Here is a 12,341-nt window from a genome sequence, read left to right as displayed (position 1 = left end):
TTCCGAATACACAAGGCAAGAAATATCTCAAGTTTGTCTGTAAAATATATGTGTCTAGGAAAGATGATATTTTTAAAAAGGTATTTTGTTTGGGGCCAGTGTTAGCAAATGTACGTGTTATTTTTGTTACCTCCAGAAATCTATTTATCTGTGAAGAATTTACAATATTACAAATAACAGAAGCTATGACAGATTTTGAACATGGTAGAAAGATGTACTATATGCGTCAGTATTGAGTTTTCTATATTTACTACATTGTAACGTGACTGCGATGAGATAAATAATATATAAATTAATTTTTCAAAATGTGTGTCTGTGTGGAGTTGCCATTCACGTTTAAATATTTTGATTTAATAAAACACAGAAATCGTCAACGGTTATTTCTATTCATTTATTATTTGTTTAAAATCTCAACTGTGGCAAAGATTTCTTTCAATGGCCATTTTTATTTGCATAGTGACAGAATGCAAGGGGTGCAGAAGGCAGTAACATTCAAAATCGCAAGAGTAGTACAAACAGCTCATTGGCGCAGCGTATAAGATTTACAAAACAGTTACATCTTTATCAGAAATTTTTCAGTAACACATGATTAGATTGTCAAGGCAAAATGCAGTAACAGCTCACAAAAAATAACTGTTGCATATAGTTAAAGAGCCCGTATTACACTGTTTTCTGATCTGTTATAATGTTGTTTCCTCATCAAAAACAGACCTGGAGTTGTGTTTTGTTTCATTCACACATGTTTAACACACAAACCATGCACATTTAAACTGAGGAATTGCTAATCTCTACTGAACAAAGTTATCTGTTATCTTAAAAACTACCACGTCATGACATCACAAGGTGGAACAGAGCATTTTAAGCTTTGGAGATATAGAAAGACTCATAATAAAGAGTTACTCAAACATGTGAAAGAAACAAAACACAACTCCAGGTTTTGAACATTATAACATGACCTAAAGCTCTCAAGAGTTCATTTTGTGCAATATGGACCTTTAAAAGTCACTAAAGGACAGTAGAAAGTTGCAAAATTTGTGACAAATATATTCAACATAATCATACAAGCATTCAAAATATGGCTAAATGTAAAGTGTTTCCACTGGGGAATAAAGTAAAAGTAACCATGAATTGTCATAATAACCCAGTAACATGGATGTCTAAATGGCCCAAACAACAATGATGAAGTATTTGAACTATGACCTCCTTTTAACAAATTCAGTAGAGAGAATCTAATTATTTTAAGAAAAAAATGTATGCTAGCAGGAATGATTACTTTTCAATCTGACAACGTAAAACATGCAAGTCACATCAAATGGATTAAGATTATAATATAGTCCATAGTTTCTGGAACAAGTAGGACAACAGGACTAGACCAGGACTACACCAGGACTAGACCAGAGCTAGACCAGAGCTAGACCAGAGCTAGACCAGAGCTAGACCAGAGCTAGACCAGAGCTAGACCAGAGCTAGACCAGGGCTAGACCAGGGCTAGACCAGGGCTGGACCAGAGCTAGACCAGAGCTAGACCAGAGCTAGACCAGGACTAGACCAGGACTAGACCAGGACTAGACCAGGACTAGACCAGGGCTAGACCAGGACTAGACCAGGACTAGACCAGAGCTAGACCAGAGCTAGACCAGAGCTAGACCAGAGCTAGACCAGAGCTAGACCAGGACTAGACCAGGACTAGACCAGGACTAGACCAGGACTAGACCAGAGCTAGACCAGAGCTAGACCAGAGCTAGACCAGAGCTAGACCAGAGCTAGACCAGAGCTAAACCAGAGCTAAACCAGAGCTAGACCAGGACTAGACCAGGACTAGACCAGGACTAGACCAGGACTAGACCAGGACTAGACCAGGGCTAAACCAGGATTAGTCCAGGACTAGACCAGAGCTGGACCAGGACTAGACCAGGACTAGAAAAGGACTAGACCAGGACTAGACCAGAGCTAGACCAGAGCTAGACCAGAGCTAGACCAGAGCTAGACCAGGAAAAGACCAGGACTAGACCAGAATCAAACTATGGTCTATATCAGGACCAAACTGCATATACACATCATTCACAGGTAACATTCTGACCAGATTGTCCTCAGTAGCATATATCCTCAGTAGCATATATCCTCAGTAGCATATATCCTCAGTAGCATATATCCTCAGTAGCATATATCCTCAGTAGCATATATCCTCACTCTGTTTGTTGCATATATTAAGATCTATAATAAAAAAAAAACAGGACGGAAGTTTCAACATGGCTCTTTCCTGTTTCTTATATGTGTCAGTGTGACCTTGAGACGCAGCACCTGAAGCAACGAAATGAACTCCCAGTGCAAATATAACTGTGTACACATAATACATGCACATATATTTAAATAACATGATTTCTATCAAACGCCCTTCAGATATTCACTCTTGTCATTTATGGAAGTGTCTTTGGTTTAAAATTAAGAGCAAATAAAACATCTGGCAAAACTTAAAGCAACAAAATTGATAATATATAAAAAAAAAAAATCTTGCATAAATTTTCCATTCTTGAAAGTGTTCATTTCACGTTTTACTAAGAATTATTCTTTATAGATTTTGGGATAGCTCAAAATTTAAGATATATAGCGCCCTCCTCTGGCAACATAATAAACAACAAGTAACAAACATAATCAGAAATAATTGGCTCCCTTAGCTAAACTTAAGATTACAAACTATTTTTTTTCTTAATTTCCAAATAAAACTAAAATTCCTCAAATGTCTTCCCTCAAGTAAATTATAATTCTTGAGAGATAATTGAGATAGCGCAAAACTTGGATATATAGCGCCCTCCTCTGGCAACATAACAAACAACAAGTAACAAACAAGTTAAATCATCAGAAATGATTGTCTTCCTTAGCTGCACAATGGAACTTCTAAAGAGGGGTCCGCTGCATGCTTGTTTCCATGGAGATATTATTTCTCTGCATGGAATGTTCCGCAGTTTGGCATTAAACATATCTGCCTTGCAAGTGTTTTATAGCTAAAAATTTACGCGGCGTAGATTTGCTTCTCCATAGATCTGACCATTAACTTGACTCCACTGTGATAACCAGTTTTATTTCCACACTGGGGGATAGTCAAGGCAAAGCAGTAACATATCCATGGAAACAAGCAGACTGAGAACCCTCCCCCAGAAAAGTTCCACAGTGCACCTAAAATTATTTTCCCCTCAGTTTCCCAATAGATATAGAATTCCTGTAATGTATTCCCTCAAGTGAAAATAAATGTCAGAAACATTTGGAGCAGCAGATTCGCAAACATCAGCAGTCACAAAGGCATTTAAAACTGTTGTATCCAGTGTCAAAAACTTTGGAGTTGTTGACAGTAAAGTGCAACTTGCTTCATACCTCCGACAGTTTACACAGTTATTCCAAAAGTGGATCATCGTCATCCTCGTCTTCGTTTAGTCTTTGGAAATCTTGGATGGAGCGAGGACGTCTCCAGCCCAGGAATCTGAACAGAACTGGTAAAAAAAAGTGAAAATGATGTTAATGTCAAAAATATATTACAAAATACATTCACACCTAACTCTAGGAAACATTTTAGTTTCTAAGTATCACCTTAAACTGACCATTTTATATATTGCAGGAAAAAAAACAAAACGATTGAACAAGGGCATGTGAATATTTTCTTCACATGTTTCTTCACAATGTTCTTTCTAGTTACTCTTGTAAAAAGCTAGGTCAATTTGTAAAAAACAATCAATATCTCCATGGAAACCAGCTGGAGGACCTCTCCCAAAAATGTTTGATTACTGGCCTATAGTATATTGTGATGTCATCTGAAACCCAGCACTATTTCAGCGTATACAATACAATTTTCTGAGCTATGTTCTAATGTTGTTTCCTCATCAAAAAATACCTGGTGTTGTGTTTAACACACAAACCCTGCATAGTTAGGCTGAGTTCTTCTGAAAACAGAAAACACTCTGTTCCACCTTGTGATGTCATCATGTGGTAATACAGGACACGCTTCACTGCATTTTAAACTCCACACACCTTCAGTAGAATCATTAGGATAATTTCAGCCCTAGAATTGCCAATCTCTACTGAACTTGAAGGTAAAAATTAGCTGTTAACATGAAAACTTCCTATATGTATTCCTAGATGTAAACAGACTAATAATAGTGTTACTCAAACATGTGTAAATGAAACAAAACACAGGTCCAGGTCTGTTTGTGAGGAGATAACAGCATTATTACATGGCTTAACGCTCACAAGAGTCAATTTTGCGTAATATAGGACCTTTAATAGAGACATTTGTAACTCACAGGTAACAGTAGTCAACAGTAGCAGCACCCCCACCACCAGACCGATGACCAGGGGCACATCCCAGCACTTCTCCCCAGCTAACATGCACCGCGTACGGCTTAGCGTGCCATTGTTGGGCTTCCCGTTCATGGCGAGGAGATGACACATGAGCGGGTACACGTCTACACTCTCGATGGAGCTGATCCGCTGTCCCTGACGAAAACTGGGACCCACTGCTACCAGGAAGGGGTGCATGCTGGGTAAGGAATTGTCGTAGCCATGGTCACCAACTAAAACACAAAACAGTAGTTAATTAGATTTGTTATTGCTTATTTAGTAGCCAAGTAGATATGAATAAATTAGCCTAAATACAGATGTAATGCAAGATTGATATACACAACCAGTCAAAAGTTTGGACACAACTACTCATGTTTTTTTTGTTTTTTTTCCTTTGTTTAACACTTTATATATTTAACATGCACACAGAAATAATAACCATGAAATTAAATAACTCAACTCACTTTTTTATACATATATTAGTATTTTAATTTAATAATAAGGATAATAAACTTTTTCGAATAATAAGGATAAAGTGGAAAATTATTAGTTTGAATGTTTTTTTTTGTATTTAAATTTGAAAAGACAAACCAGAGAAACTTGCATATGCTCTTTGCCTAAGTCCATGCCACATTAGTTCAAGTCAAACAATATAAAGCGTACGTCTGGGCAGCACATTCCCGTTCTGCACAATGGTCCAGCCTTCGTCAGCGATGAGGATAATCGGCTGAACGCGGCGATTGTTCCGATAATGCAACCGCTCTGGGATGTCCTCCTTTAAATATGCGGTCATGTGAAGGTGACAGTCTTTCAGTAAATTGAAGACTGCTGTTTTGTCTGGGAAAAGAAAAAAGTATTATTTAGTAATGAAGGAGGTGCTTATTTTTGGATCATGTGCAAGTGATTTTCCAACTTTGCAACAATACATATCTTTAATATAATATAAAGTATGTCTGAAACAGGATTTAACCAGGACTGAATAACAACTATATCAGCGTTAAGTAAAAAATCAGGACTAAACCAGGACTAAACTAGGACTAAACACAATATCTTCAGAACTAAATCATGTGAGGACAAAGAAAAAATATTTAGTATTGATGTAATCCAAAGTTAAACAACTAAATCAGTGTTGTGTCAAAGTTACATCATGCAACTTTTCTGGTGGGGGCTTTGTTTGTTTCATTCATAAAATATAAAAAGTCAGACAAAAGTTCAACATACCAGAGATGAATGAAAAAAGAGCAAAAAGAAGAGTAATTGTATGTTATCTGCTTTTTCAGACAATACTTTAACACTGATTGTTGCTTTAAAAAAAATAAAAATCATTTAAATCACATGAATCCATTGCAAACAGATTTCTGCACTTTTTCTTTTTCATACTGACTTAATGAGCTGTTTATATGTATTTCTTAAATGTCAGTATTGTTCTTGATTATTTGATTTCTGTCAATTCTGTGATCTCAATACTATTCCATAACTTTGTACTTTGTCTCTCTTTGTCTCAGTGTCTCAAGGGTTCAATTATAAGTTATTTGACCTCGAGATCCAGTACACCAAGTGTTTTACAGCCTTGTGCTCATAGGTTTTCTGGTTTATGTAATTCTTATGTGTATGGTATAAATATGCTGTATGTCCTGACACTGACACAGTGTTGTTTTGCTTGTAGAAATTCTGCAACACTTCCTTTCACAGCAGTGCTTTGTGTCATAATCATGGTTCTGAATCTGGGTTTAGTTTGTAGTGACGTGCTCTCATCTCAAAGAGTCTTTGAATGTTTATAGGTTGCACAGGTTTACATTGCACTTTGCTTTATACATGACTTTGAGGATACCTCAGTAGGCAACATCATGAATTTTCAATACAATGAGCCACTGCTTGTCTCCATAGAGATGTTACTGCATTACCAGGGATGTTCAAATTAAATCTACCATTTGTAATTAGATTATGTTGCATTCTCACATATCTACATTACTGCTGTCTCATAGTGTGCCAGCTTTGGCCTGGCAGAAGAAAACCACAGAGCACAAGTGAACCTGAACAAAGACCAGGTGAGTGGGAAGGAGGAACAGGTTTCACATCCAGCTTTAAACTTGTCTAACTGTAATCAATAAAATTACAAAAGACATTCAGGCAAATGAATAGCATCAACAAGCAGGTGGCAGACCTATACCAAAAATTTACACAGTGGACTTTTAACCAGTACCTTGTTTTGGGATGAGTGCTGCCACAGGAGTGACGTCAACCAGAGTGTAGTTATCTGGATCGAGACACTTGTCCAGTCGGATGAGGCGGTCGGGGGAGCACTGGGTCATGCCGTGGTCACTGGTGATGATCACATTTATCTGCCCCCAAAGACCGGCCACTTTCAGCTGAGACATCAGCAGCCCAATGTCATCATCCACCTACAGGCAAATACCAACCAATAATGAGCAGAATCTCATAATGTAATGATAATCTGTATTTTTATGGCACTTTTTTGAAGTTATAAAGCGCTTCACAGAAAGTCACAACAGAAAACCAAGTTAAAATGCTTAAAAAGAAATTATGCACCTATCAAAATACAAATTAAAAATACTACTACTAATAGCAATAATAATCATAATAATAACAATATTAATAATAATAATTCATAACACTTGTACAGCGCTTTTCATGGCACTCAAAGGCACTTCACACAGTTCAAGACAAAACGCAAATGAAAGAAACAGCAAAGGCACTTTTGAACAGGGGAGTTTTCAGGGCTTTTTTGAAGATGGTGAGTGTGCATGAGTCTCTGATGTGTTTGGGCAGGGAGTTGCTGAGGGTGTGGGCAGCAGCGGAGAAGGCCCTGTCCCCCCGGGTCTTATGTTTAGTCCGGAAGTTGATCAGAGAACACGGGTGGATGTGTGGTGGTGGAAGAGAACTAAGAGGTGGGGGCCAGATTATGGAGGGACTTGAATACAAAAGTGAGGAGCTTGAGCATATGAGAAAAACAGCCAGCAATCCTATGTCAATAACATATGGTAAATATGGTATTATTATAATTAATGCCTCGAATCTTATTAGTGACAAGACCCATTATAGTGGTACAGTATACTTACACAACCACTCCACAAGACCTTAAACTTATGCCCGATCATTTAACAATCCAGGGCACAGTGATCAGACCATTTTTAATAGAGCAACACACCACCACACATTACAAAAGGAAGAAAACAATTTATAGTGCCATATTAGTCACTGTAGTAGTAGTATTAGGAGTAGTTTTCAAAGTCACTTTTCTAGTATTAGTACGATAGAAACTTTGGAATTTATATTGGCAGTAGTCAAAGTAGCAGCTGTCATAGTAGTAGGAGTTGACATTTTTGCATATTCCCCCACATCTACTAAATGCTATCTTACAGCCTGCTATGGTCGGTACCTGTTTGAGAGTTTGGCCCATCATCGTGGTGTTTTCAGGCCCATATTTGTGCCCAGAACTATCCGGCTGCTCCCAGTACAGAGCTGCGAATTTGACCCCTTCTTCCTGAGGCAAAAAGCAAGATGTCAAAAATGAAATTTGTAAATGTACTTTAACTACTTTATTGTTTTTATCTGTATGTAGCATGAATACTTATGCAAATAAGTACCAAAATACATATTTTAATTACAGCAATAATATGCACGTTAGCAAAGGAACACTGAATCCTGTCAACTGGACAAAGGTTTTTAAGAGTGAATACATTCTGAGCCTCATCCAAGTAGCTTCTTTTCTTTTGCTATGGACTCCACCTGGACAACTGGGGGATTACATAGACAAGAGATAAAATAAATAAATAAATGTCTTGCTAACTAAGTGGCTAACTTGCTAAAAAGCTAACTAACAAACTAAATAAATAACCAAATATTTTAAAACCACTACAAACACATCCCAGTATGCATCTACACAGTGTACATTTCTTACATTTCCATCTCCAGTTAACCATTTGGTCACATTGCCCATCCTCTCTCTGAAGGTCATATTTGAGTTGTAGGGGAGGTAGTGTGTCGCGGTGCGGTTGTGGATCAGCACGTCGGACCCGGGCCACATCATGGCTGCCGTCTTGTACTCGGCGTCCAGAGCTGTGATCCAGAGGGGCTCGGCCTCGTTCCACCACAACGGGTCGGTGTTGTTTGAAACGCGGAAGTGCTTTTTGGTGTCGGGGTCGTACATGTTACTAGCAATGATACCATGTGACTCTGCATACAGCCCCGTGACCTGAAAACAAAGACAAAGATATAGATAGAACATATAGGCCTGTTACAATATTTACTGTATCAACTTCTATAAATGATAGGTGGATATTTGGGGCTTAATATTTATCCTTATAATATTGTAGCCACTTTTTAATAAACTGAACAATAAAATGCTACTTTTTCTATAACAAATATGCAAATGAATTATGAACCCATTTTGAAACATGTTTTAAACTAATCCACTTTGCAATAGGGCTAGATAAAATAAGAAAAATCCAGCATATGACCAGAGTTAAAGTGATATTGCCCTACCCTCAAAGCTTTAATACAATTGTTAATCGTTGGACAAATTATTTCCTGTTTTAGCCTCGCTTTGGGCCTTATCCATCTAGAGCGATCGCATGTTAATAATTGTAATCTTCATCTGGATGATACAAACACAAATACAAAAGCAGAATGTCAAAAAATAATAAACTATTTCTGATTTTGCTCTGTAATCCACTTTATTTGTAAATATTACTATCTAGAAGTCTTTAGTCACCATATTTCAACCTTTATTTGGTAAAAAGAATATTAAAAATCGCAAACTACAATAAAATTAACTGAAAAACTAACTGAAAAATTATCACTGACTAGTCAACTACTTAAATAATCATTAGTTGCAGCCCTATAAACATCCTACTCAATACCATGCCCTGTTTAAGTGCACCTATAAATAAAATGCATTATCTATTTTTACAATAGATGAGTCTAGCATTACCAGACTGTAGTGGTTTGGAAAGGTTTTCGTGATAAAAACGTTGGTCATCTGCTCCACCAGAACCCCTTGGGTGTACAGGTTCTTCAGGTTGGGCATGGGGAACCTTTTGAGGTAATCCGCACGAAAACCATCAAAGGACACGAGCAGCAGTGGAGGAGGACCAGTCGAACCTGCTTCATCTGTGCCTGCGGCTACAATTCCAACCACGTACATGAAACACAACAGTTTTTCAATACGCAGCAACATCCTGAAAAAACACAACACAGGTTTGTAAAAGAGGTGGTTCAGTATTTGGATGAGGTCATATTTCTGCTTTTTTGCACTTTTACTTTTACAAATAGGCCTATCATCATAACAAATTTTGAACCGAGATATATCGCTACAGAGAAATAATGCGATAAACAATGATAGTGAAACTACTTTATGCCACTGACACAACAGATATAGAAAATGGAAGTGAGATAATCCCAATGTACCATTTTTCAGTAGACAATACCATTAAAATAGATGGGCTCAAACAAATACATTGCATAATTAAATAATAATTATCCAGAGAAGTTACTTTTTCAACCCTCTGCGGCAGCAAAAATAACAAAAAATCTTCTCAATATTGCAAAAAATATACACATACTCGATATAGTAATTATCTTGACAAGCGTATTTACAAACCATTCACTTTTCATGCCAAACTCAACATAAACATTTACAGCCATATTTCTTGGGAAAAAGTTGAATCAGATTCTATTTTTTGTCAGTATCGCCCAGCTTTAATTTGGACTTGTGTAACTATGCTACACATTCTTATTAGTATAGTGGGTAAATTGTATGTGTGAACTACTACAAAAACTAAAATGCTGTATGATAAATTAGGGTAAATGGATAGGGGTTAGTGCACAGAAATGTCAAATATTCATTAATAATGCAATAAACTGAAAGTAAACTAAAGAAATATATGTAAAGTGCAACATGACTAAACTTTTCACCCATGCAAAACTCAATCAAAAGCTAGACAGAAAGTACCAGGTTTCCCTTGAGGAACTGAAAGTGCCAAATGAGTAGCCCTTTGTGGTTTTGAATGACGACTAAAATGAACGGGTAATTTCCTCAAAAATGTTTTGGGTTACCCGATATGACAGCTGCGTGCTTCTCTTGTCCAACAAATAAATAAATAAATAAATAAACAAAGCGATTTTCAAATACAACATAGTAGTCAAGGCAATATAACTAAGCAACCTAGTTTTACCCAAACAAGGTCTAAATGGTAGTTGCGTATTTTCCAGTTTTGCCAATATTGTGATTTTGTGATGGCTAAAAATCACAAGGTAGGTTTTGAAATAGAGAACATTCCCACTGTGTGTTATAATACAATTTCTATAAAACGTGGGTTAGATTAATAAGAACTGAAAACACAAAAACAGGTATGACACATTCAGTAAAGGTCCACCATATTAATCTAATAACTTGCCTGATAATACTGAGAATACAAAAGAAAAACTTAAAGCAACCATACTACTGGATATCCAACTTAATAAGGAGATTTTAATTTGTAATAGTAGGTTTATTATAATGTACATATCATTACATGGATTTTACAAGTTTATCTCCTCTATTGCAACTAATAATACTTTGTTTGGTCGTTTCAAATCTATTTAAAAAAAGAAAAAACTCTCCCTTTATAACAATGACATGACGCAGATACAGCAGCTGCAGCTTTCAACAACAAATTACAGGAAGTCATTAAATCATATTATTATTAATGAATTTCGATTTTGCTGCACATAATCATATTTGCAGAAAAATCGATCTAATACGACTGTTGATGCCTTAAGAATTAGTGATTATTGATTTGTCTATATTAGTGATGTAAACAAACTGTTAGCACCTGCTGCGACTGGACACTTTTAGCATGTTTAGCTAATTTTAGTAGCATATAGCAACACTCGCGCTTATATTCTCACCTGTTAATGGGATAGAGCATTAAAGTCCTCCAAACTAGCCGTCTTCAACAATTCTACAGTTTCGCTACTGCTTTTTTCACGTCATTGTCAATGAACTTCCTCAACAAGAACCGAGAAAGAAGCGCTATCAAGCGAACCAACTATGTAACAATAATTTCCGGTTAGTATTTTGAATTTCCGGTTTGTCAAACATTAACGCACCAAGTTTAATTTTATGGGTATTTACACAAACTTTATGCTGTATAAATTAAATATATTTAATTTTAATCTATTCATATTCCAACAATATCAAGTAAAATCAAACAATAAGCATTAACATTTGTATTTTATTTTGAAACAATGACCGCTCTCGTTAAAGTACCTTAACTAAGCAAACGCCTAACGTGCGAACATGATTGACAGCTCCCGCAGCCAATCAACGTGTACAAAACTGGTTGGAGGCGGGTCTAATAAGAATATTGAATTATTTAGTGGCTTTTAATGCAGAAATCAATGTTTTATGCTCTCTCAGTGCGATGCATTGAAATCGATATTTTGTGAGGGAGATTTGACGCTAAAAGAACACAGATCAAACACATGTAATTATATTTTTAGGAGTATTTTAGAAGCACAATCCGTTGCAGACTTGAAAGGAGTCAGGACCACTACCACTTCCACGCGACAGTTTTTTTTTGGCAATCCACCCAAACCAGCCGCATAAAATCAGGCAAGTTTATTTTTGATTGTATACGTTGCACCTTATTATAGCCTACGTTGTGTTTTTTATGTAAATCGTCATATAAACCTGTATGCGCATTTTGCCCACTTCTTTCATAATGATTAATTAGAGCTGCATGGTTTATAGATTTGCAGCATGTAAACAACACCAAATTTAATGCATTTTGAGGGGGAAAAAAACATCACTTTACAGCATCAACTATTGACATTAGACATTAATTATCAGGCTATTCATGTGCGTAAAACCATTTGGCTTCTGTGCGCAACGTGCGTAATTGGATAGACTGCAAATTGCAACTAGAAATAGACACAACCTTATCAACTATTAATAAGTGTCTGGTTTGCTAATATCTTGTAATTGTAATTTTTAGTTTCTTTTTATT

General features: G+C 36.5%; 1 protein-coding gene across 1 annotated transcript; it reads right to left on the bottom strand.

Annotated features, from left to right (window-relative positions):
- Window positions 1–380: 380 nt before the first annotated feature.
- enpp4 (ectonucleotide pyrophosphatase/phosphodiesterase 4) lies at window positions 381–11,385 on the bottom strand. The gene is made up of 8 exons (XM_033977707.2): window positions 11,242–11,385; window positions 9,284–9,530; window positions 8,252–8,545; window positions 7,730–7,834; window positions 6,533–6,731; window positions 4,993–5,166; window positions 4,293–4,562; window positions 381–3,485 (listed from the first exon to the last, which is right to left on the bottom strand). Exons 1-8 carry the CDS (start codon window positions 11,259–11,261, stop codon window positions 3,388–3,390), a joined length of 1,407 nt encoding a protein of 468 aa, XP_033833598.1. The 5' UTR covers window positions 11,262–11,385; the 3' UTR covers window positions 381–3,387.
- Between the last annotated feature and the right edge of the window lie 956 nt (window positions 11,386–12,341).

Source organism: Periophthalmus magnuspinnatus, chromosome 2 (assembly GCF_009829125.3).
Source record: "Periophthalmus magnuspinnatus isolate fPerMag1 chromosome 2, fPerMag1.2.pri, whole genome shotgun sequence".
In the NCBI taxonomy this organism is placed as follows: domain Eukaryota; kingdom Metazoa; phylum Chordata; class Actinopteri; order Gobiiformes; family Gobiidae; genus Periophthalmus; species Periophthalmus magnuspinnatus.
Note: the sequence above shows the minus strand (reverse complement) of the source record. Positions and strands in the feature narration are given on the sequence as shown.

What these genes read in the sequence shown, in the direction of transcription:
- enpp4 (XM_033977707.2), bottom strand. Translation starts at nt 11,261, where the DNA reads ATGCTCTATCCCATTAACAG. An exon ending in TGGGCCAAACTCTCAAACAG is followed by an intron (nt 6,732 to 7,729) that starts GTACCGACCATA and finishes ATTTGCCTGTAG; the next exon opens with GTGGATGATGACATTGGGCT. An exon ending in ACTGTTGACTACTGTTACCT is followed by an intron (nt 3,486 to 4,292) that starts GTGAGTTACAAA and finishes TTTTTTTACCAG; the next exon opens with TTCTGTTCAGATTCCTGGGC.